The sequence below is a fragment of the Rhinoderma darwinii genome, chromosome 5 (genome assembly GCF_050947455.1).
Source record: "Rhinoderma darwinii isolate aRhiDar2 chromosome 5, aRhiDar2.hap1, whole genome shotgun sequence".
Classification (NCBI taxonomy): Eukaryota; Metazoa; Chordata; class Amphibia; order Anura; family Rhinodermatidae; genus Rhinoderma; species Rhinoderma darwinii.
The window spans coordinates 252718718-252741884 of record NC_134691.1 but is presented as its reverse complement, the minus strand read 5'-3'; the positions used below and the strand labels follow the sequence as shown (position 1 = coordinate 252741884).

Below are 23167 nucleotides of genomic sequence, written 5' to 3'. Positions count from 1 at the left end.
ATTTGCCGGAACTGTGCTAATGACTAGAAAGACAAATTAAGTTGAAACGCTGGGAAAAACAAAGACGGCTGACACCGTCTCGTTTTCTTCACATGACGGGAATGTGTGTAGTCAGGTAATGGATGATCGGTGTTTTTATTTAGACAAAGGCTAGTGGGAAAACCAATTAAAATAATTTCCTTGGTCTGTAAATTAATTGTCATTAAGGTGGGTTTTGCATGTCCTATCATTTATCACTTGCGGAAATGAAACCTTTTCCAGTCAGACTGAAAGATCACAGTTGACCTTAGTAATACAAGGGAGTACAAATGAAGTTTTCTATCAGCTACAGTGTTTGTGTAATATCTAGTTCGTCATTGTTCATGGACACATATTTCTCATACTAGAAATAAAAACTCCATGAGCACTACATGATGACAGTAGCCTACAGCACTAAGGCTTCCGTTTCCATCACCATTCTATGGTTTCCGTTTGTGTCTGTCAGGGCTCCATTCCGATGGAAAGCTCAGAGGGAACGTCGGAACGGAGCTCTAGCGCAGATGTGAATGAAGCCTTAGCTGTAATGTTTATAAGCCCATCAGTTTCTTTTACGTTTCATATATAAGTCAAAGGAAGCGGAGCCTGACCTATGAATATATATATATATATATATATATATATATCTTTTTTTTTTTTTTTTTTGGTGATTAAATCCACTTTTTCACTAACTGTGGAGGCCTGTCTCGTATTTTGGAGTTCTTTGACTAAGTATCCGGGGACACTGGTCACGTGTCCAAACGGGAATATTGCATTTTTACTTATTTTTTGTATGTATATATATATATATATATCATTTTTTATTTTTTTGAAAATGAGATAATTATATATAATATAAAGTAATGACTATTAGATTGCATGCTGTCATTTATCATTGCATATTTCATGGTTGAATTCCTGTTTTTCCATAAAATGAATGTGATATTTTGTAGAAACGAAAATATTTTTAGAATATATTGTTTATGAGGCAATATTATAGACATTATTAGGCATCATGCACAGAAAGCCTGTGCAACGTTTTATGGACCTATGGATACCCAAAATGCCATAGTATGGTCTCTCTGTGAGGAATGGTATTGTCGCCTAGAAGCAATGCTTTTAATGGCGAAAACATCCATGTCAATTTTTCTTCTCACGGATCCATTCAGAACCTCTGTGTGCCTCCATATTAAATTGTAGGCACACAGATTTCTATGGGTGCCGTATTATAGATTTGTTCTGTGCATGAGGCCCTACTGAGGAAATTGTGATCTACAAGGTCAGTATTACTCATAAACATTATTCTACAGTGTATATGCCTATTTATTGGAAGTTGGCATCGTTTCACACACCATAAGAAGCTTCTGGACGACTAAGAGAATAGGCATTGATTTCATATTAGATCATGCTACTGTACCTTGTGGAAAAGGCATTTCTGGTATAGAGAGGATCTTATGTTTATATCACGATTATATTTTCATAATCTATTTCCTATGCATTGTCCTCTCTTTTTGAACCTGGACGAAAAGCAAATAAGCTTTTTTTAAAAAATAAATAAATAAAAATAAGACAAATCACTTGATCCAGGGACTTTAACAAACACCTGAACAGAAAGATATTGTGAACAAGAAAGAAAGGGATAGGAATCCTCCCACCGATCCGAGTCTACAAATCCAATCTGCGCACGGATCCTTGCGGCGCACACGATGAGGTAACAGGCAGAAAAAAGAAAACTTAGATCCAGCGCACTTTAAAAAAGAAAGAGTCTTTAAACTTTATTGTCAGCATTTAAAATGCAAACTGCATATGGGGGTGAATGCATCGACAAGTAGCCTACGCGTTTCGGACGTATCGCACATCCTTACTCATGGCAAGTCTCATGTCTAAGAGATTAAATATCTAATATTTTTTGATTATCTGTAACATTTAATTTAATGATAAACAAATGAACTGATAAGTTGAGAGTCAACACTTCTCTGTTCACTTCATTTTCTTACATGTCATATTAGTCACTCATATTGTAGTAGGCCGAGTGGCAGAAAATGTTGATGTGTGAGAACATGACCGGCACACCTCGTTCTCAGGATTGGTGAAATTTCCATAAAGTGTATTAACAGGATACCTAAATTGCCTCAAAGATTGCTACAAAGGTCACTTAGACAGTTGTCGTTTTTGGTTGAATTTTTCTGTGGATATGCCATAAATGTTTTTAATTGTGAATAACCCTTTAAAATTGAGTTCTATGGGTAGAAAATGCCATAAAATCTTTACACCTAGAGCATACTGCATTTAAGAAAAAGCAGCACAGGGGTCAAAACACCACAAACAGAAATTAAATTGTGTGTAGTGAACTTCATATTCTTCTATTAACTTCCTGTAAACATCTTGACGCTGCGCTTTTAGCAATCGAATAATTGTAGAAAAAAATACCCCGACCTAAACACTAGTGTAAATCCAGCCTCAGGGTAGTTTCCAATTCACATAAAAAAAAGTCCATTTAGCATTTTTTTATTTTTTTTAAACGTGATAATTCATAATAATTATAAATTTCATACATTTACCTAAACTAAGAAAGGAAATGTGATGGCGGAACACACCTATTTCCTCTAAAACAGAAAATTACGTTTGAAAGACCCATTCGGGATTAAATTGAAAGATTAAAAAACAGTGCTACAAATATGTTGGCACTATGTGACTTTTGTAAAGAGTAGTGCAGTTTCGTAAAAAAGTTCATCATGCAAAGGTACAATTGCTGAAACGTAACAAAAGAGGCACATGCTCTTGTTTCTTTAACATGCCGCAGTTGGCCTAACTGGAAAAACATTTAGAGCAGATAATTATCTCTGGGCATAAAATAAATCCTCCCGTGTTTGTGTTTATAATGAGAGCCGAAGGCTTTATTTAAACAGTAGATAAATTGTATTCACGGTGGATAACTTATGTTAATCTCCTCTATAGCAGGAAGACTTTAATGGGGTTACATGCCATGAGTGGATGAAAACTAATGCTGTCCTGTCATGTCATCCTCTCCTTAATAACACATAATAAAAAATCTGAATTCGAACATGGATGGTTGATTTCTCAAATATGTAATACATTTTTGCAGACATTATACCATTTATAGCGGTATACAGTTGGATCGGATTGGACAGATCTCAGAAATGGGTAGCACCTAACTTTTTTGGATTTTTTAAAAATAAATATTAACAAAAGTTTTTATTGCTGGGTCACCAAAAATGAAAAATTAACTTGGCACATGCAGCGGTCTAAGCTCCTAAAGTCTACAATATATTGTCCAGCTATGAGTTAGTAGTATATTATATATATATATACACCTGACCACAGTGATTTTTTTTTATTTGTAAAATTTATTATATGTCGTTTTAGTAAAGCTTTGGTCCTAGGAAAAATGTTACTTGACCATAATGATAAGAAATATACCTGAATGGGACCTTGACTTTATTTTCAGCTGTGATAAAAGGTACGGGCTTGTTGGTAGCTCAGTCCCGAGCAGCAGCAGCATCTCATCGCTTGTGGTGAATTAATGAATGGAATGTCGTAGCAGCCGTCAGATTCATAAATCACCAGAAATGAGAGGGCTAATACATAGAAGTCTTATCCTTTTGTTTAGCCATTTATCATGCGCTTGCACATTAATAAACAATGCTCCCTTGAGGGAAGCTTTGGGAAGATACATTTTTCTTCCTAATTTTCCTCAATTGTAGTCAGTAGATCACAGGTGGAAAGTGAAGGCACTTGTCAAAACTACTCGCTGTCTTGACCCACTCTATAGAAAACAGGGTCCTCACTGTAATAATATCATATATTTACACATCACCTTTTACATCTAACCTATAAGAGAAAATGGATCTTCACGTCCCAATTTTTCTGCTGCTTGTACAGTAACACATTTGTTTATTGGTTGAAGCAAAACATTTTTGAAAATGTGGGCCACTGCTTATACTATCCATTATAGAAAAGCTGCTGTAAGCATCTGGACCGAATCTGACAGATTTAAATTAATGTGCAGTTATACTGAGGTATGGTGAGTTGTAACTTTTTCTTTTCTGTTTAGGTTCTAGGTATCCCAGCCCCAGGCTAACAGCCCGACCGAGCAGGAAACGAACGTTGTCTATATCCCCTCTTTCTGATCACAGCTTTGACCTTCAAACCATGATCAGAACATCTCCAAACTCTCTAGTTACCATTCTCAACAATTCACGTAGCAGTTCATCCGCTAGTGGCTCTTATGGACATTTATCAGCAAGTGCAATAAGGTAAAGCCTTTTTTTTTTTTTCTTCCAAAGTTTCTAGACTGCTCTTGAGTGGTACATTTTTTGGCAATTACATGTAATTAATAAATGTGTCTCTTAACAATATTTTTATAAAAAATTAATTTGATTGGATAGGCTGTTTTAGGGTATGTTCACACAAGGTGGAAGGTGCAATAAAATGATGGAAATACCAAATATATATATATTTTATATATATTTTACTACTTTTAGAAAATGAAGACAATTTGTTGAAAACTAAATTTGTTTTGTGTCACTATATTCTTAGATATATAACTTTTTTATTTTTCCTCCGATTGGGGAACATTCAACTTTTTTATTACTTTTTATTTCATTTTTTTTGCAGGAGACAATGTGTTCTCTGTGAAGGATAAATAATGTTATAATGTAATAGTTTGCGTGGGGGTGCGGGCATACCATAGGATCTAATGTCTGTCTAACAGCTTAGATGCTACTGTTGCTATTGAGACTGCTCCATACAGTCTCAATAGCAAACGCTCCCTCTTGCTATTACTTACATGTATGCCATGGTGTGGGAAGGGATTAATTCAGCCACATTGCAGGGCTTTCAACCCGTTTAAGGTCCTGCCACAGCATTTCAATGAGAGCTTTCTTGGGATTAATACTAGGCTTTAGTTTCTTTTGGGCCATTCAAAGATGGACTTGCTTGCTAAAATATGACAAATAGGTAAAAACAGAAGAAATCAGGGGTAACAATGACTGATGGCCGCCGTGTATCTGCCTCAATTAATGTTGAGTCCATTGTATTCTGTTTTCGGTTCTACTAACCAAACAGCACAATATTTTTTTGTGCCGTTTGGGATAATAGTACGGCGGACCCAGGGTCGGACTGACCCACCAGAGTACCAGAGGATCCTCGGGAGGGTCCAGGCTGTGACATTATAATGAGCCCCTTATCTAACAGGCCCCCATATGTTCATCAGAATACAATCCTTTGGAGCCAATCAATTTCCCCTATGGTCTATTTCTTGATTCACAAATATTAGCACTTATTGATGATATGTCCTGCCTGTACAACAACAAAAACAAAATCTTATGATTAGATTAGAAGTGGCATGTACATGTTTTGTATAGATGGTGAGTGGGCCCTCAGAATAATTTCTTCTAGTGTGCACAAGGAACCCTAGTCTGACACTGAACTGTCAAGCCCCAATAATGTGTCCCTTAAATTTGCTCATGTGAACTTGCCCTAAAACTGCTGTCTGGAAGACTGTGGAACTCTTGCTAAGAGCACATTCCCAATTTCGGCTTCATTTTAGTAAATTGATGCAAGTAAATAAGTTGCATGAGAAAAAGCAAATCTCTAGTTACAAAAAAAATACAGTCAATTATTGTAAGTTCAATCACAACTGTTTCTGGGTAAATTCCACAGCTGTGACCGGTATCAGAATTGCCACAAGGTTTGGTTTTCATTATGAGGCCGGTAATGTTTTGTTTTATTATTATTCTTAGTTAAGCTAGCGATTTGAGACTCCACATCTTAATAAAATGACAATGCAGTTCACTGACCCACATAAAAAAAAATCTTTCCAGAACTCTACATATCAGAGTCTCAACTGTTTCAAGCACAACTAGGTTGTGTCTTTTTGCTGTTCCCTGCATGCCACGCTATTATTTTCTGTTGCATATTTGTCATGTACATGCAGTTAATCCTCAACGCACTGGCCTAATAAGGAATAGAGCCATGACTCATTTTACATCACACCAGGAATAAAACACTATACAAGGCAAATAGCAAATTGACAGCACTTGAGCCTTCCAGGCGGCCTGATCTGCCAAATATAGGAAGAAACTACTGTCTTTGTTGAAAAGAAGTTAATTACCTAACATTCGGACTTCTAAGTAATATTTTGGAATTTTACATTCTACATAAAGCAGGGTTGGACACAGACAGAGGGCCCCTGTGCAGAAACAGTATATAGGCCCCTTGGTCTCCAATAGCTCATCATAAATTACCTCCATGATATCTCTTTAACAATCCATCAGTAATTGTTAGCCATTAAATCAATTATGCCTAATAGACATTTACATGCAATCTAATAGACAGAAGAGGGCTTCTTTAAGGTGACAGTGGGACCCCTTACCTACAGCTGCACAAGTTGCACCATTGGTATGTCCACCCCTGACATAAATGGGCTCCGTTACCAGTCTATGTATGCCAGAAATAATGATCACATACAGTGGATATAAAAAGTCTACGCACCCCTGTTAAAAATTCCAGGTTTTTTTTCATGTCAAAAAATCAGTCCAAGATGAATCATTTCAGAACTTTTTCCACCTTTAATGTGACCCATAATCTGTACAATTCCATTAAAAATCAAACTAAAATCATTTAGAGGGTAAAAATAAAAATAACAAAACTACAATAATGTGGTTGCATAAGTGTGAACACCCTCTTATAATTAAGGATGTGGTTGTGTTCAAAATTAGCCAATCACATTTAAACTCATGCTAAATAGTAGTCAGTACACAGCTGCCATTATTTATAGTGATTCTGACAGCAAAAGCTATGGTCCGTAAAGAGCTTACAACACATCAAAAGGATCTGATTGTTGAAAGGCATCAGTCAGGAGAAGGGTACCAAAGAATTTCCAAGGCATTAGATATACCATGGAACAAAGTGAAGACGATCATCAAGAAGTTACATTTGACACAACAGTGACATTACCAAGAACTGGACGCCCCTCAAAGCTTGATGAAAAGACAAGACAAAAATTGGTCCGGGAGGCTACCAAGAGGCCTACAGCAACGTTAAAGGAGCTGCAGGACTTTCTGACAGGTACTGGTTGTGTAGTGCATTTGACAACAATCTCCCATATTCTTCATATGTTTGGGCTGTGGGGTAGGGTGGCAAGATGGAAGCCTTTTCTAACAAAGAAAAACATCCAAGCCCGGCTATGTTTTGCAAAGACTTACATCAAGTCTGCCAAAAGCATGTGGGAAAACGTGGTCTAATGAGACCAAGGTTGAACTTTTTGGCCATATTTTTAAAAGGGATGTTTGGCGCAAAGCCAACACTGCACATCACCAAAAGAACACCATACCCACAGTAAAGCATGGTGAAGGCAGCATTATGCTTTTGGGCTGTTTTTTTGCAGCTGGAACTGGGGCTTTAGTCAGGGTAGAGGGAATTATGAACAGTTCCAAATATCAGTCAATATTGGCACAGAACCTGCAGGTCTCTGCTAAAAAGCTGAAGATGAAGAGGAATTTCACCTTTCATCATGACAATGACCCAAAGCATACCTCGAAATCAACAAAAGAATGGCTTCACCAGAAGAAGATCAAAGTTTTGGAATGGCCCAGCCAGAGTCCTGACCTGAATCCCATTGAAAATCTGTGGGGTGACCTGAAGAGGGCTGTACACAGGAGATGCCCTGAAAATCTGACAGATTTGGAGCGCTATTACAGGGAAGAGTGGGAAACAATTGCCAAGTCAAGATGTGGATAGACTTCTACCCAAAAAGACTGAATGCTGTCATAAAGTCAAAGGGTAATTCAATAAAGTATTAGTTTAAGGGTGTGCATATTTATGCAACCACATTATTTTTGTTATTTATTTTTATTTTTTCACCCTAAAAGATTTCAGTTGGTTTTCAATACAATTGTATAGATCATAGGTGACATCAAATCTGGAAAAAGTTTTGAAATCATTCATCTTGGACTGATTTTTTGACATGACAAAAACCTGGCATTTTAACAGGGGTGTGTAGACCCTTTCATATCCACTGTATGTTAGAAGATATGGCACTTAAAACAGGTGCAATTTTTCGACATACTGTTGGAGATTTACCTAGCAAATAACCCAGCATACTATAAAAGAAAATAGTGCCATAAAAGGAATACATGGCGCGCATCAAATTTATTATGTGTTTTAGACACTTTTTTAGATCTGTAGTGATCCTAAGTTGGATCAATTTTTCTTCATGCGCACCTTTTTTTGGCATACAATATAGTTAAATATGTATGCAACCTATGAGAACTCTAACATGCCTAGTAATTTGTGTAAACATTTTAATGCCACGTGCACCATTTAAAGAATTTTGGTGCAATTTTTTTCGGAAGTGTATTCATTCTATGACTATTGCTATATTTTTCTCATTGTTCTATTCATGTTTTGGCCAAAAAAAATGTTGGGGATTTTTCTTTTCTTTTTACGTCACTTATCTCATTTTGCTGATTTTGTATGCTTCAATACGTTGTATAGAAAAGATTTTTCAAAAAAGCTACTTTTTTTTAACTGAAATATGTGTTGCGTCACGTGACACTTCAAAATTATGTACAATTATGTTGAAGGTTTCATCACAAGTAAAAGGAGAATGTCGTAGAAGAAACACTATTGATAAATAACGTTCACAATGTTTGACAGTAAGTATAGTAGTATTCATTAAAGTGCCATACACGTAACAATAATTGTTAACTATATAAGCCCAAAAATGTTTTTATACTCACCTTGCCCGACTCCAGCAACGAATCCCGGCAAGCAGCTCTTGATTATGACTGGAGTCTCTGCTAGGCAACTGGATGTCTCATCCTCTGGTCCCGTCTTAAGCCATGGTCGTGTTGGATCCTCTTCAGCAGCGCCGGCACCTGGTGCCTACTGTAATTAAAGGGGAATCAGCCTGCCATGCCTTGTTTACAGATCAAGGTGCATATTGCTATTTGACTCTGTTCCTGCCTCTGATCCTGACCCTGACTTTGGCCTCGTTCCTGGATTACACTCCTGTCTCTCCCTTTGGATTTGTTGCTAGCTTCCTGTGGTTCTACTTCTGATATCGATTCACGACTTGACTCCTGATTACGGTTCTGTCAGACTTCTGGAAATTCTGTAGCAGTGGGCACAAGCTTTTTGTAGATCATGAGCAACTGTTAAATGTCAGGTTTTTGTTGAGCAAAACTGATTAGTCAAATATATCAAATATATGGTTTAGTGATATGACTTTTTCTCTAGTGTTAAATTCAGTTACTGTATATGATTATGACCCCAGTAGAAAGTCCTAGTAATGCTATGACATCTCTGGTCACACTAGTGGACAATAGTTTCTAGAGCTGCCAACAGCTGGAGAGCCACATGCAAGGGCCACAAAAGCCACTGGTTGGGGAACACTGCTCTAAAGGCATCTTCATTTACCTTAGTGAATGTTAAGTAATGTTTACTATTCTTCGGCCAATTTTTATTGGAACTTTGAATCACACGACTTTTAATTTAAAAATAAATTTGTAGCGGAGGTTTAAATAGGCACAGACTGTACGACACAACATAAGTGTAAAATTTGCCTTATAATCACATAGGAAAATTTTGTACAGAAGTAGATTGCGATAAATTCTCCTCATCTGCAACTGTCAGGACGACGGTAATGTGTTGCCCGTCGTCTTGTATTTACAGAAGCGTGATTACATTTACCTCTTTCTCCTGTTCTTTTCATTCCTACAAGAAACCACATTTCCTTTATGTGAAAGAAGGCTGACCAGAGCAGCTCTATGGCGGGAATTATTACTAGTTCTATTTTCTGGCGCAATAAAGTCGCAAAAGTAGCAAATTGCAACCAAAAAAGTTCCAACTTTTGTGCGGTTTGCAGCTGTAAAAATGCTTTTGTGGGCCAAGGAACACTGGATTACAGTCAGCATTGTTCTGTGAGGCACATACAGGAAGCAATTGTACTAGTGTAAGAGGGGTGAACATGGCTGGGATAAATGATTGTAGTCTTTGTAACCTGTATTCTTCCATACTATGCGTATGCTTTAACTGTAGTTTGTTATTACTGTTATCTGTCTGGTTATATTTGTAGAAGGAATATTTTTACTAATGAGTAATTTGACAGATGATACTGAGCATGCCCAGAAAAGCCCAGCATAGCAGACTGAGGAATGTTCTAGAAAGGAAGAGAGGAACAGGAGGAGGAGCGATATGCTAGAAGAGCAGACAAGAGAGTGAAGGGAGAGGGACTGTAGAGAAACACATGAGAGGAGAATATAAAGAGAGACTACAGAGAGACTCATGAGAGGAGAGTATAAAGAGAGACTATAGAGAGACTCATGAGAGGAAAGTATAAAGAGGGACTACAGAGAAACTCATGGGAGGAGAGTATAAAGAGAGACTATAGAGAGACTCATGAGAGGAGAGCATAAATAGAGACTGCCACTGCACAGTACATCCAAGCAGCAGTTTCTTTCCCTTTGTAACTAGAGACAAGATGTTGCAACCATAACCACCATTTTGTCGCCCAAAGTGCAACTACATATTAAGAAGTGTTCTCCAGACTCTGGCCTTTCCAACTGTGATAAAACGTTATCTCCTGGCTCACGGCTGTCAGGACATGCTGGGAGTTGCAGTTTTACAACAGTTGGCGTTGGACACTAGTTTGCTACCACTGGTACACACACAATAATAATGATTTATAAGAAACATGTCGACAGGACATTTTGTACAAATGTTTACTGTATACATATGGAAAATATTATGAATACATTATATGTAGTTTGTAGTAGTATACAATTTTGTTATGAGGAATTATGGAAGTCACCTCCGTCAGTACTAGTACCCATTTTAGTGTTTATCTTAAAAATAAAAACTCTGATAAAGTAGTATTATACCTTGGTTTCATTATAATGTCAGGAAATGCATCCATAAGATAAAAGCACAGCCCATTTTAGAATGGTGAAACATAAAGAAGCTTCTCCACATTTAACATGATCAAATGGTACGGTATTGAGCTACAAAATGGGCTATGTATACCTCGCAACCACATTTATATATTTCTATAGATTATTATTAGATCTATATCTATCTATCTATATATATATATATATATATATATATATATATATATATATATATGTAGACTTAATATGTATATAGATATATATCTATATAAATATATAAAAGTGGTTACAAAGGTATACATAGCCCATTTTGTTGCTCAATACCTTTGGATCATCTGTAGACATGTGTTTCTTACAAATCATTAATACTGTGGGTGTACCTATGATGTCGAACTTAAGTCCAAGTCCAGGGGGGGGCTTGTCCACTTGTAATGGAATTGCGAGACGGAAAATACACAGCAGAATACAGTAGCAGCAAAGTGGGTGAGATTTAACAAATCTCATCCACACTCTGCGTAAACTCTACGTCCAGAAATTCACCTGCGGTGCATATGTTTTGTATTGCAGCATGTCAATTCCTGCTGCGGAAAATTGACAGAATTGCTGTGTTTTTTAGAGGAGATATCACCATCTCCCAGGATTGAAAAAAACGCAGGAAAATCCGCACTATTTTCTGCAGTAAAAAAACACAGGAAATGGTGCGTTTTTTCCCGCAGCGGATTCTCTGCTAGTTTCAACGGAAATGCTGCAAAAAATATCTGCAGCAATTCTTTTACGTGTGGACAAGCCCTAAATGTGGTAAAACTGCGACTCCCAGCATGTCCTGACAGCCATGAGCTAGGAGATATAGTCTCAGTTGGTAAGCCACAGGCTGGAGAACACTTCTTAATATGTAGTTGGACTTTGTTTGACAAAATGGAGGTTATGGTTGCAACATCTTGTCTCTAATTAGAGAGGGAAAGAAACCTGCTTGGATGCGCTGTGCAGTGGCCCTTCAAGCTATGAACATTATAAAACATTAGATCAAGGCATACTGTTAGGTCCAGAATTATTTGGACAGTGACACAATCTTCTTCATGATTTGGGCTCTGCGTGCCACCACATTGTATTTGAAATGAAACAACTGAGATGCAATTGAAGTGTAGACTTTCAGGTTTAATTCAAGGGGTCAAAAATATACTGTGAAACATTTAGGAATTACAACCATTTTTCTACACAGCCTCCTCATTTCAGGGGCTCAAAAGTAATTGGACAAATTAACATTACCATAAATAAAATGTTTTTTTTTTAATACTTTGTAGAGAATCCTTTGCAGGCAATGACTGCCTGAAGTCTGGAACCCATGGACATCACCAGATGCTGGGTTTCCTCCTCTGTGATGGTTTGCCCGGCCTTTACTGCAGTGTCTTCACTTGTTGCTTGTTTGTGGGTCTTTCTGCCTTAAGTTTTGTCTTAAGCAAGTGAAATGCGTGCTCGATCTTGGTTGAGATCTGGTGATTGACTTGGCCATTGCAGAATATTCCACTTCTTTGCCTTAATATACTCCTGGGTTGCTTTCACAGTATACTTTGGGTCATTTTCCATCGGTACTGTGAAGCGACGTCCAATCAACCTTGCTGCATTTGGCTGAATCTGAGCAGAAAGTAAATCCCTGAACACTTCAGAATTCATCCGGCTGCTTCTGTCTGCAGTCACATCATCAATAAACACTAGGGACCCAGTGCCTTTGGCAGCAATACATGCCCATGCCATCATACTGCCTCCACCATGTTTTACAGAGGATGTGGTGTGCTTTGGATCATGAGCCATTCCAAGCCTTCTCCATACTTTCTTCCTCCCATCATTCTGATACACGTTGATCTTAGTTTCATCTGTCCAAAGAATGCTGTTACAGAACTGGGCTGGCTTCTTTACATGTTGTTTGGCAAAGTCTAATCTGGCCTTTCTATTTTTGAGGCTGATTTTCCCGACCGCCCACAGTAAATTCACGTCGGCGCTTGCTGGGCTCTGTGCAGCGCCGACGTGAATCCACGGTGGGTGTTAAAAGCGCGATCCGGGTGTCTCAGAGTAGCGCTGACACCCGGATCGCGCTGTTAACCCCAGCCTCTGGTCCCGGAGACATGACCGGGACCTAATTGGTTCAGGTCCCGGTCATGTGATCGCAGGGAAAGTTTGTTGTAGCAACGAACTGGAAAGTTTGTTACTACAACAAACTGGAAAGTTTGTTGCTACAACAAACTTTCCCGGGGACCGATTGCAGGTGCTGCAGTCGGTTATAAGGCAGAACCGGAGGCCATACAACGGCCCCCGGGTCTGCCATGCACAGCAGCCTATGAGAACCAGCCGGAGGCCGGTCCTCATAAGCTTCCTGTCAGTGTGACTCTCAGCGTCACACTGACAGTTTATAATACGTTACACTACCTAGGTAGTGTAATGTATTATAGCAGCGATCAGTGCTGCCAGTCTTCAAGTAAAACAAGTAAAAAATAAAGTAATAAAAATGTTTTATAAAAGTGTAAAAACAAGTTATAAAAGTTACAGAAACAAAAAATGCTTTTTTTCCTATAATAAGTTTTTATTATAGGAAAAAAATGAAAATGTTAAAAAAAGTACACATATTTGGTATCATAACGACCCAAACTATAAAACTATATTATTTTTCCCGCACCGTGAACACCGCAAAAAAAATAATTAAAAAACAATGTCAGAATAACAATTTTTTTGGTCATCAACCCTCTGAAAATATAGAATAAAAAGTGATCAAAAAGTCGCATGTACCCTAAAATAGTACCAATAAAAACTACAACCCGTCCCGCAAAAAACAAGCCCTTACACAGCTTTTTTGACTGAAAAATAAAAAAGTTATAGCTCTCAGAATATGGTGACACAAAAAATAAATAATTTTATCGAAAAGTGATTTTATTGCGCAAATGCCACTAAACATAAAAAAACTATATACATCTGGTATCGCCGTAATCCTATCGACCCGCAGAATAAAGTAAAATGTAATTTATAGCGCACGGTGAAAAGTGTAAAAAAAAAGACAAAAAACTTTGTCAGAATTTTTTTTTTTGTCACTTTGCTTGCCAAAAAAATCACATGTACCCTAAAATGGTACCAAAGAAAACTACAGATTGTCCCGCAACAAATAAGTTCTCGCACGGCTCCGGTGAAGAAAAAATAAAAAAAGTTCTGGCTCTCAGAATATAGCGATAGAAATTGTGCAGTGTCCAAAAGCTGATAAGATCGGGCGCCATTTATCTGTGCGACATTGGCCACATATCTGCGGATTATTATTTATTTACCGAATTATTATACCCTCTTATTATGTCCTGATATTCTCTGCCCAATTTACACATACCCCCACATCATAAACTGAAATACCAGCAAAACCCCAAACAGAACAGTTACCAAGCAAACTCTGCGCTCCAAAAGCCAAATGGCGGCCCCTCCCTTCTGAGCCCCACAGCGTGCCCAAACACCAGCTTACGTCCACATATATGATATTTTATATCCGGGAGAACCCGCTCAACATTGTATGAGGTATTTGTCTTCAGTGGCACAAACTGGGCACAACATATTGTGCATTAAAATGGCATATCAGTGGAAAATTTAAATTTTCACTTTGCATCATCCAGTGCGCATTAACGCATTCGCGCACCACGACTTAATAGCATGTCGTGGTGCGGGGGGTTATATATGGAGCGGGCTCATGCACTGCGCCCGCTCAATATTCTGCAGGTGTCCGCTGTGTATTACAGCTGACACCCGGGACTAATGGACAGGAACAGCGATCGCGCTGTTATAGGAGCCTGTAAAAATGATATTATACTGCAATACATTAGTACTGCAGTGTATTGTACCAGCAACCTAATGATCGCTCGTTCCAGTCCCCTAAAGGGACTTTTGGGAGGTTTCCACTGTTTTGGTACCTCGGGGGCTTTGCAAATGCGACATGTCACCCGAAAACCATTCCAGCTAAATTTGAGCTCCAAAAGCCAAATATTGTTCCTTCCCTTCTGAGTCTTGCCGTGGGTCCAAACAGCAGATTATTGCCACATATGGCATATTGCTGTAATCAGGACAAATTGTTTTACAAATTTTGGGGTGATTTTTCTCCTGTAGGGTCAAAATGCTAACTATACCCCTAGAAAAATTCCTTGAGGGGTGTAGTCTACAAAATGGGGTCACTTTTGGGGGTTTTCCAACGTTTTGCTCCCTCCAGGGCATTGCAAACGCGACATGGCACTGAAAACCAATCCAGCAAAATCTGCGCTTCAGAATCCGAATGGCGCTCCTTCTCTTCTGAGCTCTGCCGTGGGTCCAAACAGCAGTTTAGTACCACATATGGGGTATTGCTGTAATCGGGAGAAGTAGCTTTACAAGTTTTGGGGTGCTTTTTATTCTTTATTCCTTGCAAATATTATTTTTTTTTATATTTTTTCAGAAAAAAAGTAGATTTTCACTTTCACAGGCAAACTCCAATAAATATAGCAGAAGATCTGTGGGGTCAAGATGCTAACTATACCCCTAGATAAATTCCTTGAGGGGTGCAGTTTCCAAAACCGTGTCACTTTTGGGGGATTTCCACTGTTTTGGCACTACAAGACCTCTTCAAACCCGACATGGTGCCTAAAATATATTCTAAAAAAAGGAGGCCACAAAATACACTAGGTGCTCCTTTGCTTCTGAGGCCGGTATTTCAGTCCATTATCACACTAGGGCCACATATGGGATATTTCTAAAAACTGCAGAATCTGGGCAATAAATATTGTGTTGCGTTTCTTTGGTAAAACCTTCTGTGTTACAGAATTTTTTTTATTACAAATGAATTGCAGCAAAAAAAATACAATTTGTCAATTTCCCCTCTACATTGCTTTAATTCCTGTGAAACGCCTAAAGGGTCAAGAAACTTTCTGAATGCCGTTTTGAATACTTTGAAGGGTGCAGTTTTTAATATGGGGTGATTTATGGGGTCTATCTAGTACATAAGGCCCTCAAAGCCGCTTCAGAACTGAACTGGTCCCTGTAAAAATCGCCTTTTGAAATTTTCTTGAAAATGTGAGAAATTGCTGGTAAAGTACTAAGCCTTGTAACGGCCTAGAAAAATAAAATAATGTTCAAAAAACTATGCAAATATAAAGTAGACATATGGAATATGTGAAATAGTAACTATTTTGTGTGGTATTACTATCTGTTTTACAAGCAGATACATTTAAAATTAGAAAAATCATAATTTTTGCAAATTTTCTCTAAATGTTGGTGTTTTTCACAAATAAGCAATGAATTTATTGACCACATTTTTCCATTAATATAAAGTACAATATGTCACGAGAAAACAGTCTCAGAATCGCTTGGATAGGCAAAAGCATTCCAGAGTTGTTACCACATAAAATGACACATGTCAGATTTGAAAAAATGGGGCTGGTCCTGAAGGCCAAAATGAGCTCGGTCTTGAAAGCGTTAATGGTTAGCACCTTGTGGTGAACCCTCTGTATTTGTTCTCATGAAATCTTCTCTTTATGGTAGACTTAGATACAGATACACCTACTTCCAGGAGAGTGTTCTTCACTTGAATAAATGTTGTGAAGAGGTTTTTCTTCACCATGGAAAGGATTCTGCGATCATTCACTACTGTTGTCTTCTGTGGACGTCCAGGCCTTTTGGAGTTCATGAGATCACCCGTGCACTCTTTTTTTTCAATAATGTACTAAACTGTTGATTTGGCCACTCCTAACATTTGTGGATTTCTTCATTTTTTTCAGCCAAACGATGGTCTGTTTCACTTGCATTGAAAGCTCCTTTGACCTCATGTTGTGGGTTCACAGCAAGAGCTTCCAAATGCAAATGCCACACCTGAAATCAACTCCAGACCTTTTACCTGCTTAATTGATGATGGATTATATGAGGGAATAGCCCATGCAGCCCATTAAATAGCCTTTGAGAAAATTGTCCAATTACCTTTAGTCCCTTGAAAAAGAGGCAGCTACATATTAAAGAGCTATAATTCCTAAACCCTTTAATAAATTAGGATGTGAATACCCTCAAATGAAGGCAGAAAGTCTGCACTTTAAGGCCATATTGATTATATAAATGTATATTCAATATGTTTTGGTAAACAGCTAAAATGCCAAAAGTTGTGTCAGAGATGTTTATCCCCTGGAAAAATGATTCCAATATCTGAAAGGGAAATGATTAGCCGATTATTATCTACATGCTACAAAGCAGAAGATAATGCTCATCTGGTGATACTAATGCCTGTGTTGCATTTAATATTTGATTTATAATAAAATGTGGACACTAAGCTTGGTTTGGGGGTGAACATCTCTTGGCTCTAATGCAAGTACAATTGCTTACTGCATGTGCTGACTGTGCTCTAGTGTTCCTTGGCCCACAGAAGAATTCTTACAGCTATCCAAAAATGGTAGCACAGACTGTAATATTTATTAAGACTGGCATTCCATAGGTGCCCCCCCCCCCCGGCCATCCATATATATATAACCTTAAAGTATCTAAAATGAGGGAGTATGACTACAGGATCAGACTACACTGTGTTTGTTTGTTGCCTATTACCATGGAGACGCATAGGTCTGCATAGGAGCTGTAGAGACAAATACAATTTTAATGAACACTATTTGTAGAGTTCCTTAATTTTTCATTTTAAAAGGATTGGAGAAATAAAAAATATTGGTTGTGAATGCGGACAAAGCCTTCAATATGCAATAAACACTTCATTTATCTAAGTATATGAGCAATGGGTCAGTGGAAATATTTTCATACCTGTGTGCAATTTTTGTGCTGTTCCTCTTGGTCTCAGTAACTGAATAGATAATGACTGTACATGAATTAATTATCAGTACAGGACAGATTAACTGTATACAAGTTAGAGATGAAGGTCATTGGGGGAAGAAACTGTAAATGACAGCATTCGAGTTTACCCAAAACAGCAATGAATTGGCGAGCCAGGTGAATTATTTGTTAAATTGGGAAAATGAAATATTTGAGAAATAAATACTAAGCAAGAACTCCCTATTTTTCAGTATACGTTTGTTCTCTATCAGTGCAGAATGATCTTCTAAATCCACACATGACATTGTTTTCCTGCGTTTTAATGAACAGAACAGGGTAGTTACACTTTGTAATATATGTTCACTGAAAGGAAAAGGGAGCATTAAATCATTGTGCCGTGTGATGAATGGTTTGTACTGTACATTGAAGAATAAATTGAACAAACTGGCATAGAAGTCAGTGAACATGAAATCAGCTATTAGAAGGGAGCTTGTGAACAAATTCTGAAGCTGATATGCATCTTTTGATTAATGCCCTATCAATCATCCGTAGTGGTTACCTTAGCAAAGTCAGCCTGTAATCATTCATAGTTCCTTTCAGGAACACTGGCAGGGACTATAGGCTTGTAATAACTGAACATTATTACTGATTTCCTACTGACTCTTGCAGAGAACAATTACTGTGCTTCCCATGTTTGGGCTTTGCATTATGAAAAAAAAACTAGCGCAGAGTAAAATGAAAAGAGTTCTCTTCAAATACTGCCAACATTCTCTTAGGGTATTTATAATGATATTCTGTCCTAAACGGCAAAAAGCTCCTGCAAGTCATCATAATAGTAATATAATTACTCGGAATAAGTCCTGTTTTAGGCTGTGCTTTATCAAGGAGGCATAATAATGAAAATCATTGGAATTATTTGCTTTAATGAGTTAATTTGCACGTAATTATAAGATGTGTATTCTTTAATCTAACGTGGCTGAATGTGAGATGTGTTCATTTATTAACAAAGTGGCTGCTAATCTGGAGGGGAAAAACAAAGCATTTAATGCCAGTGCGCTGTGCTGACCATTCACCATTATATATGGCAGTCAGGAAACGTCATATCGTCATATGGAACTGTAAAGGTTCTTAAAGAGGATCTATCATATATTTATGCTGCCCGGTCTGTCACTTACTTAGGTAAATCACTGTAGTTTATGCGAACTTACCCCTTATAACTCCGGTGTGCCGGATGCGATGCAGGGCTTGAGTCCAATGATATTCATATATTTACGCTCCACCCACCCTCCAGCCACATTTTTTTCTATGCACAGTAATAGGCAGAAAGTGTCAATCAGCGGGCGGAGGGCAGGGGCAGCATGAAAAAATGAATATCACTAAACTCAAGCCCTGCATCGTGTCAACTATCAAGGGTAACTTCTCGTGAACTACGGTGATTGACCTAATAAGTGACAGACCACTAAAATCAGTGTGTCTGTCACTTCTTTTTACTGCCCTCGGACAGGGCAGCATAATATAGTACATGAAACCCTGGCCCCAAGAGCTGACCTCAGGGACACTGCAGTAGGGGAGGCATTACTTGTTTAGAAGCACACTGCATGAACATCATATGTCTGTGTTGCCTTGCAGACTTGGGGTCCTGAGTTCAAAATCTTACCAAGTCAACATCTTCATGAAGTTTATATGTTCCTCCCGAGTTTGTGTGGGTTCTTCTGTTTCCCCCCACAACCCAATAACAAATAGTTCAATTGGCTTCCTATGAAATTAGACCAATTGTGTGTTAGGGATACAAGACTGTAAGATCCCATTGGGCAGGGGTGTACTAGGGGGACGGAATAGTCGGACATGCTGCCTCTGGTGCTAGGTGGTTTAGAGGAAACCAATGAGACTAGGAGACTGTCCTGCAAGAGTAGTCAGAACTGAATGTTCTCTGGGTGAAAGTACACAATATAATAAATAAACATAGAACTATGCATGACCTCTGTTCATATAGAGCGACCTACATGGATGAGCGTAAGCAAGCAGTGCTTCTCTTTTAACAGCAGCAGTGCCAAGGTCAATGCCCAGCCATTCAGTTTCTATGAACATAGAGAGGGGCACAGAAATTCAAAGAATGGCAAAGAGATAATCCCCATGTCATGTGCAGCCCCCTTAGGTCCTCTACTAGACAATAGACAGAGAGTTTTCCCCAGAGTGTTCCTTTAATATACAAATACAGAATATCTGATGTCTTTAAACAAACACAATTAAATTAACAATATGAATAAAATAAAGAGCTGAGTTTGGTGGACGTACCCAACCTCTATATGTAACTATTTCATGTAAACGTATATATGACACACACAAGCAGAAAAACTTTACAAAGTTGCCATGCGAACATACAAAAATATTCTAAATCTAATTTGTCAATAGCTCCTTTACATTGACAAACCGTCTCTTGGCACACTGCTCACTCATTTTTATTCAACAATAAAACTATCCAGATGCAGACATCCGGTAGGAGGGCGAAGAGTTGTATAAAGAAGAAAAAATGAGAATTAAACATAGCTTTCTCTTATCTTCCATTAGCAATTGGAGTGTATCACTGGGAACAATTTACTTGGGGAGCATGCAATAAAGAGTGGTTTGGCAATGCCTGCTTGCAGAGTGAAGTCTTTATGCTGTAATATAATTTTCGACAGAATTGAAATGTAGGCTCAGGAACACAGAGGAGTAATGAAGTGATGACAGGTATTAGCATGCATAATGGGCTTTAATAGACATTTAATGATGTTAAACTGGAAGAGAGAGACGGGATCTCCCATCGGAATATCCCCACACTGAAACGCATTGATCAGCAGACTTACAGCAGATTTTAATGCAAGCTGCACTGACGGAAATTCTTTTTAGGTGACATTCTGGCTGAGCAGAACCTTCCATCGCTTTTTTTCTAAATGAGTGATATGACAAGCGCTCTGTACAAGACACATTTACCAATTGATTTTCTTTCCTGATAATGTGATTTGAAGACTTATGTAGGACTTTCACAATCTAAGATTTAAAGGATCTCTCATTACACAAGACGTCCTACAAAATCCTGTGTACATTTCCTTAAAGTGACTTATTTTTACTGCTCCGTACAACATATTAACAAGTCCCAATGTACATAGTGATCCATGTATTTGCCAGGTATTGTATTTAATGTGCACTTCTATACAATTTTATAGCTGAATGGTTTGATTGATACATTTTTTCTAATATTGCTTATGATTTTTTTGCAGCCCAGCGTTGAGCTTTACATATCCACCTACCCCAGTCTCCTTGCAACAGATGCATCAGCATATAATAAATCGGCAGCATAGTATAGGCTCAGCATTTGGACATAGCCCCCCGCTTTTACACCCAGCACCCACCTTTCCTAGCCAGAGAACTGTTCCAGGAATTCCCAGCATCTTGAATCCAGTCCAGGTCAGCGTGGGTCCGTCAGAGGTCACACAGGTGAGATGTTAACGTACAGTATATTCACTTAAAGGGGATGATAAACACCATTTACTGCCTATAAAGATATATATTCATATACATTAACTTTTCTCTTTGCTAGTAAAGTTCTCTTTAAGCATACTGCCCACCGCAGACCTTGAATGAAATCATGGTAAAATGGCAGATAAACATTACCCATATAAATGCATAACCAAGTACAATCTTGTTCCTTTCCTGCTACATAAAATCTGCATAAGGCCTCCTTCATACACGACACAAGTCTGATGTTTTAAACTGCATGTAAAAAAAAAAACGCATGCAAAAACGCCAACATTTTTAAATGTAACATGAGTTTTAAATGAGTTTTAACGTGCGTTTTGAAAAAAACGCCACTGATCACAAAAAATCCACAAAAATGGCTCAAACCAAAACACTGTGTATGTAGATTATTCAATATTTCACTATAGACTTTAAAGTAACATCTGGCCGCAGTATTTTTAATCTAAATGATTAAAAAATGTCAACAAAATGCCAGAAAAAATTAAGCAAAATTCTGTGTGTGAATACAGCCTATAAGCATTATTTTTCCTTGTGAAGAGCCATGCACCATATAAAAGACCCTCTGCATGCATTTGCAGTGGATGCAAATTTTATCCGGGTTATATATGTTTAAAAGATAATAGAAAACTTCTTCAGTTGCATTTGCAGATTTACCTTCTAGAAAATGTTTTAAAGCACAGTTTCTGAAATATTTGTTATGGTTACACATCAATGGATTTTTTTTTTAATATGAAAATGTGTTTGCCCTCATGTATCAAAGTCATTTTGCCTGTCCATCCCAGGCTATCACTTCAAAGCTCCAGGATGGATTGTAGAGGAGTTATGCAGAGCATACATTATACTCACATATATCATTCCTGACTGGCCCATTGTTTTTCTTGTATATTTTCCCATGTCCTGTACATCCTACATTATGCACATCATTATATTAACATGTGATTCAACTGGGCTCCTAATTAACTGTCAATGTCGCCTTCTGCCTCTTGTCTTCATTGGTAATGAACAGCTGTAGGCACCAATCTCATCTCTAAGCATACGCAAGGTTCTGTATAAGTCAGCATGATGTATTTCCAAGAGACTCACTTTTTCTTACAAATAGACATATATGCACCTTATCCCTCCCTGCAGTCCCTAGATTCAAGGCACCATAAAAAACAAAAAGGTATTTACCAACTAAAAATTCTGCAGACGAGCAGCGCATTGTAAAAGGGTGCAAATCTGACTGCCAGGACAGTAATATGGACAAGATTGTGGGATAAAATGGGAATGTTCACTCTGGCCTATAAAACATTTTTATTCTTGAGTGTTTTTCTGGAAGGTACAAAAACTTTCAGTTTCAATTTTTGCATCTTCAAGCAAGGTAAGGAAGAAGGCAAAGCTGACATATAGTACCTATCAATTTCAGTCCATGAGACAAGCATATGCTAGATAAACTCTACGACTATGACTTTGTCCTAATTTATTGCAAAGCGTAAATTGTATCATTCTAATTTCTCCAATAAATGTTGTGTATTACCAAGTTTTATGTGTTCATGATCACACATAATCACTTTTGCAACCACATGTATTATTGCGCCAATGCATCTAAAATATAAATGAAGAATAATCTTCATACAAAATACTCTACCGTTTTATGTGTCTCTATGGTTACAGACTACAAACAAACCATGTGAAGTCTGATTCTGAAGTCATACTCCTTTCCATCTATCCTCTAATTCTTTTTAAAATACATCCAGTATATTACTGAAAAGTGGGGGACAGATGAAATTTAATGTTTAGATTTTAGAGAAGATTATACTATAGGATAATAATTATTGCTTCTGCTGTGGGCCTTATAACTGTGTAAATGTACCCAAAATATACAAGTTTGGGTTCTCATTAGTATGTATTCACCCCACTATCTTGACCTGGATGAGGCGACCGGCAGC

At 37.9% G+C, this 23167-nt stretch overlaps 1 protein-coding gene across 4 annotated transcripts in view; it reads left to right on the top strand.

The window, feature by feature from the left end:
- GLI3 (GLI family zinc finger 3) overlaps positions 1 to 23167 on the top strand; it is a 220718-nt gene that overhangs the window by 161183 nt on the left and 36368 nt on the right. For all 4 annotated transcript variants that reach the window (XM_075827044.1, XM_075827041.1, XM_075827040.1 and 1 more), the window contains 2 exons: positions 4091 to 4292; positions 20981 to 21197. In XM_075827044.1, coding sequence (XP_075683159.1) covers positions 4091 to 4292; positions 20981 to 21197 — 419 coding nt within the window. The remainder of the gene's footprint in view (positions 1 to 4090; positions 4293 to 20980; positions 21198 to 23167) is intronic.